The sequence below is a fragment of the Platichthys flesus genome, chromosome 20 (assembly GCF_949316205.1).
Source record: "Platichthys flesus chromosome 20, fPlaFle2.1, whole genome shotgun sequence".
NCBI lineage: Eukaryota > Metazoa > Chordata > Actinopteri > Pleuronectiformes > Pleuronectidae > Platichthys > Platichthys flesus.
Genome location: NC_084964.1, coordinates 392,501 through 399,921, shown reverse-complemented (window position 1 = coordinate 399,921; position 7,421 = coordinate 392,501). Strand labels below are relative to the sequence as shown.

The 7,421-nt window shown below is 40.1% G+C and overlaps 1 protein-coding gene across 1 annotated transcript; it reads right to left on the bottom strand.

The window, feature by feature from the left end:
- Positions 1-446: 446 nt before the first annotated feature.
- On the bottom strand, positions 447-7,151 carry hhex (hematopoietically expressed homeobox). The gene is made up of 4 exons (XM_062414067.1): positions 6,486-7,151; positions 3,278-3,456; positions 2,681-2,731; positions 447-2,562 (listed from the first exon to the last, which is right to left on the bottom strand). The coding sequence occupies exons 1-4, from the start codon at positions 6,880-6,882 to the stop codon at positions 2,329-2,331; spliced, it is 861 nt and encodes a 286-aa protein (XP_062270051.1). The 5' UTR covers positions 6,883-7,151; the 3' UTR covers positions 447-2,328.
- Positions 7,152-7,421: the final 270 nt, after the last annotated feature.

Genomic DNA, 7,421 nt, shown 5'->3' with positions numbered 1-7,421 from the left:
TTTAGGAATAGTCTTGTACGTGGAAGGCCATTGAACCTCAGTAATGCAACTCAATCATGTTATGGGAGCAATGACCCCTTGCCTTTAAGAATAACAAATGGTAAAAAATTCTTCCCTAATTTACAAATCAGGGCCATAATGTCAGTTTAAATGTCTCAATGTCTCAACAACTTTAAACATTCCTCATATTAAAAACTACTGCAAACATATTGTATGACTATCAATCAGTGCCCTGCTATCTGTCTGTATTCCTGCTGTTCTGAAGGTTCACTCAATCATTAACCTAATCTACTTACTGCAAAACTCCCACTCACAGTGTCTGCATGAGAGCTCAGTGATAAGCTATATGAAGATGAAGGTGGTGATTGGACAACGATCGACATGGACTAAACTGTTTGCTAATCTGTGGCTACTTTGATTTGCTGGGAAATTAGGAGGCAGTAAAATAGAGCAATGAGGCTTTATGTGGGAAACGTATGTATCCAGCAACATATGTTTCAACATCAGATTTTACATTCAGTGATATAAACTTTGTCACACTCACAGTGTCTTGTTTTCTGAGGTCAGATGGCTTACGGAGTGTAATTTGTTTTCATCGTATGAAAGCTAAAACAAATTTGCATCATACTGTGCACATTATCATAAAAATGTATGGGTATTTGAAATTGTTACAAGAAAGGACTGGTGCACATAGGCGCCAGAGTTTTCTTCACCAGCAAGAATCTTCTGTTCAGGTTATACACAGCTACGGTAGGACCCTCACGTCCAGTGGCAGCTTGAAATAAATTAAACACATAACAACAATTTCCCGGTCTGTGCATCAATTGTGACTACTTTCAAGTTTGAAAAATTCACCCAGAACAATTGATGAGTTTTTAGAATTTAATGCAGATATAGATTAAACCGAGTAGCTAATTAAGCAATTAACATTACTAACAACTTGATCAGCTATACATACAATTATTGATGCATCTATGACGTTAGGCTTATCCGAAATCTTAAATCATATAATAAATTGTGAAAGTGTCATAGTGAATAACTGTATTTTTGTTTTATTCTTTGTTCCAATTATTCAATGTATGTTTTGTCTAAGTAAAAGCTCTAATTACCTCCTCTCCATCATAACTTTTCATATAGTTTTTCTTGCTTATGTAAACTAAACCATAGGTAGAGCAGTCTTCCCTATATTTTTCCTTCGGAAAGATACTGAACCTCAAATTCCCCATTCTCATAGAGAAAGTCCTGCATTGAATGATGAATTAGTTAAAGAGGGTCAATGGAAAACACATAACAGTAAAGCACTTTCAGTGGTGAGCCAGACTAGAACACCGCTAGATATAGACTATTTACCATTTATCCAAATCCCTCCGAAAAATGATGTTATTGTAGTACATAAAACAAGATTATTAGTTAAGTAGATGAAACATTCCAGACTACCAACAGGGTCCGATTAAACCAGTTGAAAGGGGGATATAATTTCACTTAATTCCAACTGTAAGTCTAATGATTTATCATTGTGTATAATTAAGTCACAAGATAAAAAACTACAATCTACAAATATCTTAGATCTCATGTGAGAGCAGCCAACCATAGCTACATAGGTAGCATTTAAATTGGGATTTAATGTTATTAACCTGATTGACCGCAGACCATATGATTTGTTAAACAAGCAGCCTTGGAATATACATGACATTCTTAAAACGTATGTTCCCCTTGTGAACTCAATATTTTGCTCTCGTTCAAATTATGTCTATTTAATGGCCATGTATGATAAAGGCTAAATTTGTCTTGATATGTTTAAATACTATATACTATATATTTTTGGTTTATTAACTTGTTTATATTCATTTATATTTCTGTTTTTTGCCAAAATGTTGTAATTTATCGATTTTCTTTTTCCTGTAGCAATTTGGAAAAGTACTAAATCGTAATAAAATTCTAGCTGAGTTTGACAAATTATTCTTATCAGAAAAAGTGTTTATTATTATTAAAAGCAATTAACCACATCATTATTTGGTCTGTATTGATTTCATATATCATATTTTAAGGCAACAGCCTAAATTAAGAACAACATACACTACAAGTCATTTACCGTGATCAATATAACAAAGTGACAATCAAAACGAATATGTTTTATATACAAAAAGACATGTCATGGGAGGATTAAGTGATGTAAACTTTACCTAAATATTACACCAGTGATTATTTTGTCAAGCTGTCTGAATGGAGATGAGTGAGCAGAATCAGGTGTGAGAAGATTCTGCTGGCCTTCATCATCCAACTCTGAATGTCCATTGGATCCAGTGTCGAAACCCTTCAGAACTGCAGTTACCGTGTGTACTCTTCGTCGTCCACCATGTCTAGCTCCTGGTCAGTGTCGTCTGATGTCACGTTAGAGTCCATTGCTGTGTGCAGGTGTTGCGGGGACACAGAGCGCACATAGACTGTCTGCTTCTGTTCCGGGCTCTGCATCACGGTCGACTCGATCATCTCATCACCTTTATTACTCCTCCCAGCTGGACTGTCATTCTCCAGCTCTCTCTTACCTCCCTGAAGATTTTCCTGAAAGAAATTGAAACAGATGACTTTATAAATGAAGGGTCTGGACAACTGTATACCTGGTTGAACAGAATTAATTTTAATGAATGCTTGTCATGTGACATTTGTCAAAAGTCCTCACCTGTTTCAGTCTTCGCCACTTCGCACGTCGATTTTGGAACCAGGTTTTAACCTTGGAGAAGGAACAATTTAAAACAAATATATTCCATTTAGCTAAAATCTTGCTCCAGATCAAATTTGCCATTTTTATGTCAGTTATTAACAGATTATATAATTATAATGTTTTTATCCGAACAGATCTGAAATTGTCAAAGAAGATTTCAATATTGAAAGGTGTCAGTTTGTTTTTGCTGGTAGGGACTATTAATTGAGTGAAACTTCATCATCGTCCATAATTTCTAGAGAATTCATCTAACAATTTAAAGTAATGGCTATAGAAAACATGTCAGGCTTTGTCTTTTTTCTCTCCCATAGTTTGTGTTCTCTCTCTCATTCAAAATTATTGATTATTATTATTATTATTAACTGGTGCTTTTATCGTTGCATCTATAAATGTCATTCTTATTTCATTTAATTAGAAACACCCGTCTGCAGTAACACAACTGGTCCTGGCGTCCCCTCTCTCTCTCTCTCTCTCTCTCTCTCTCTCTCTCTCGCATTGAGTCTGATTCCGCTTGAGGTTTCTTCATGTAATTATAAATGTTTCCTTCATTCTCACCTGTCTCTCGCTGAGCTGCAGCATCTTTGCCAATCGCTTCCTCTCTGGAGGAGAGAGGTACTTCTGCGTCTCAAACTTCTTCTCCAGCTCAATGGTCTGGTCGTTAGAAAACCGGACCTGGCCGCCTTTTCTCTTGTGCAGCGGCCGCTGCATGAAGGGAGCCCATAGCAGCGGCTTCCCTTTAGAGGAGGGAGGGAAGAACAGCGCATTTAATACAAGTCCCAAAAAAGTTGCATTATATACGGGGATATTCGCCATCATTTTGACTGTTGGATGTGGCTCATTTGTATCACTAACGTTCTGTTAAAGGCAATGTTATTACATTTTCCAAATTGAAAGTTAAATGTTTTCAGATTCCTCTCGCTAGGGAAAAACTTGACGGTCCCTTAAAATCGTCTAAGCTTTTGATACAGTCTAAGCTTAAAATATGAATAAAAATCTAATGAATCGAAATTGAAGATGATCACTTTCTAGTTTTTCAAAATATTTACACAGACTGCTTATATAGCTGAATATCATTACGAGTTTTAAAATTGGAATCGAAGGAAAATGGACAGACACTGAAAATAAAAATAAAAAACTAAGAAGACTTTCAGATCATGAGCATGCGACCCATGTGCACACATTCATTAAAACCTCTGACTGTGTAACACACAAACAGTCTCACTGTACTTTATGATTTAAAAATAAGATAAAGTGGTGAAACTATACAGTTAGAGTTCAGATAAGTCGTTTTGCGGGTTGTTTGAAATGAAGGTAAAGGTTTATTGAGGGAAAGGACGCAGCAGTGGGTTCAGGCCTGGTTTCCTCTGCAGTTAACGGCCGGGAAGACTTCCCCCACCCCCCACAGGCCTGCTGCATGCTGTCTTTAAAGGAAGGTCGTGACAGACCAAAAACTATGGCCAAATATCCGCTGCATGTGCTTCCTCCTTTGTGGCGTGATTATAGGCGATAGCATCCACCAACAGACACAGACTCACTGACACAATATAAATCTGTTGCGGTCGAAACTGCTGTCAAAGACCTTACTGCGGCTCTTTTCCAAAGGAAGTTAGCTAATCCAGGCCCATGTGATCTGTTTCTAAAAACAAAAAGATGTCATGGAATTCCTAATGATTCTGTAAAGACCTCAAGTCCTTTATTCGGGAGTATTTATGATGTATGTATTGTTTACTGTTCTGATTAAAACAATGTCGAGATCACACGTACACTGACTTCTTAGTGTCGACAGCTTTTCTCTCCGATGACCTTAATTCATCGGTGTTTATTCCTATTAAAATAAATAGCTGGGCTACGGTGAAGCTGAGCTTATTAAATGAACTATAAACAGCTAAGAGGGAGGAGATAGTGTTGAAACTGGAGAAAATCCGTTTCAACTGCTACTATAATCAGCTTTAGATAAACATCCATATAATGTTGCTGTCTTAGATTTCAAATGGCATTGTAATGTAGCGGTTCTTTTTAAATGTGCTATGTAATATAAGTTATATAAAAATAATACTGAATTTTACTTTATTGTGTATTATAATGATATAATTATTATAATTTCCATCATTATTATTTTCACTGTAGACTGTAGCAGCCGTTTGTATTTCTTCTCCATTATCTTCGCTGTTGTGTTTTACAGAGCTGTTAAGCAACCAAAAAAAACTCGAGTTGATTTCATCATCAAACTTTGATTTGCTTTAATGCAAGTCGGACATTCCGTCACCTTAATAAAGTTTCACAAAATAAAAAATGGGAGTGTGGATAAACACAAATCAGGCCTACACACTAAATTCATAACATCATTCTTTGAGAGGGCCTTGTTGTTCTTTTGCTTGTCACGTATGAGACTCGTTTACGTTACTCCAAACCTTCCTCTTTTATTATTGTTGCCTGCTCTCAAACTAGCCTTATCTTTTCTCTAAGATCCCATTAGGTCTGTCGTGCCGCTCTGTATGCTTTATTTTCTTCTAGCCGCTAAACCATGTTACCTCCTCGCTGGCCAGCCAGAGGAAGTGTAACAATATGTGAAAAACGGATCCCGGGCTATCAGAGGCCGAGTGTTTCCTGAATATGTCTGTATTGAGGATGTCGATAAAATAATCAGCAGCGTGCAGCGGGCTCCCGAGGAAGTGACTGGCCGGGTGAGCCAGGAAAACATTTAACAGCTTCTGAAAGCAGATTTATTCCTATTGACAGGTTTGCGGCTTCCGTTATGAACGGAAAGGCCCAGCTTGTTTAGCGCAACACAAAGTCAGTCGTTCCGCTTGTCACACAAGAGGATCACAGAGCGACAGGGAGACAAATGTTCACATGAAAAAGAATGCGAGCCATTAACAGTAGACATAACCTCTGCCCCCAGTGTCTATATGTGACACTTACATTTGATCCAGTTACCACATTTGAACCAGGACCTGATAAAGCTGGCATAGAGAGAGAGAGAGAGAGAGAGAGAGAGAGACAGAGAGAGAGAGAGAGAGAGAGAGAGAGCGCAGTGAAATACCAAGTGATTTAGAGCACAAATATGTTTAAGTCGCCGCCGACTCACTTGCGCCTCTGATGTTTCAGAACAATGGGAGTAAGGAAAACGAGTCAAGGCTACCCCCCCCCCCCCCCCACGCCAACCCAGACACACATACACACACGCACACACACACGCACACACACACACACGCACGCACACCACCACCACAGCAGACTGAATGGAATGAAGGGCCCCAAATATGTCTGTTGCAATGACAATGTGACCCATATGTTCGTGGTCAGGCACAACTGTTTCTTCAGGACTGACCTGACCGAACACTCAGAGCAACTGTAGCCGACCAACCTTCCATAATAAAGCCACTAAATAAAACAGCTTACACTACCAAGACTACACACTCACTTAGGTATAGGTCATATGTAACTATACGATCGCAAGCTCGATATGCAAGCATGACCAAGCGTGATACACTTATGCAAAATTGGTTTCGTTGGTACTGAAACGAAGTTTGTGAAAAAACAACAACATCGTTTTAATGCACAGTATGTTAAGTGCTCTCAGATCATCTGCGCAAGTCTGACTGTTAGGCTGAAATGGGCTTAATTTAGATCAGTTAGTTTCTCTTGCAGAATCTTCAGGGACTTTTTCTGTGAATTACGTTCACTATAAACGGGCAAACAACACTTACGCCTACACCACAAATTATCTATTTGTTTAACGCAAGTCATATGCCCAACTCACCGAGCGGGTCGCGCCTCAGCAGAGCCTGGGCGTACTCCCCCATGGAGCGGTTGTGCTGGTGGTGGAACGGGTAGATGGGGCCAGCAAAAGCCCCGGCGGTGGCGTACGTCGTAGTCAATATTGCAGCTGCATGATGAGACAGCGCCGCGTGGATCGGCGTGGGTTCATAAATCGGCGCCCGGTACGGTGAGATTACACTCGTGAACGAAGAATTGGCCGACGCAAGGGTCGGTGTGGGGATAGTCAGCGTAGAGCAGGAGGAGGATGAAGAGGCGGAGGATGAAGAAATAGAAGGAGAGTAGGTAGTGGAGGCAGTCGTCCCCAGAATGTCCTCGATGTAGAAGGGAGTCGGATGAGCCGGCTGGATCGGAGTTGGTGCAAAAAGCGGGACGCTCATGGTGCTCTTTGCCGCCGCAGTGCACTGGAACTCAGTTTACAGTCTCAAAGCGTTCCTATTTAACGGCCACGTCTCTTTCGTTTTTAAATAATACTCTCAAGTTTTTACATGCTATTAACCATCTACTGTAACTTTGAGTGAAAGCGTCAGTCTGCGGGCTGCCCTTTACCCACCAAACACAGTCCCTCTGGTTTGTAGAAAACACCGTTAGAGTGTTTTGGTGTCCATCACGTTGCAAGGGTGAACAAGCAGATACTCGGTCCAACTGTTGAGCCTGTTATCTGGCTGCAAGCGGAGGTGGGTGGTGATAAGTGCGGTCAACTTCCTGCAGGTGGCCAACGACCAATCCTGATTGGCTTATTTTCAGCTCCAATGGCGCCACAGTGATCAAGATGGCAGTGTAGAAGAGATTCTTGTATTTCAAGTGAATCAGTAGGCTATTCCGCAGCTACTGGGACACACACGCACACACACACACACACACACACACACACGCACGCACACGCACACGCGCGCACACACACACACACAAAAAAAAT

What these genes read in the sequence shown, in the direction of transcription:
- hhex (XM_062414067.1), bottom strand. Translation starts at nt 6,882, where the DNA reads ATGAGCGTCCCGCTTTTTGCACCAACTCCGATCCAGCCGGCTCATCCG. An exon ending in GCTGAGGCGCGACCCGCTCG is followed by an intron (nt 3,457 to 6,485) that starts GTGAGTTGGGCA and finishes CCTCCTCTAAAG; the next exon opens with GGAAGCCGCTGCTATGGGCT. An exon ending in AGTGGCGAAGACTGAAACAG is followed by an intron (nt 2,563 to 2,680) that starts GTGAGGACTTTT and finishes AATTTCTTTCAG; the next exon opens with GAAAATCTTCAGGGAGGTAA.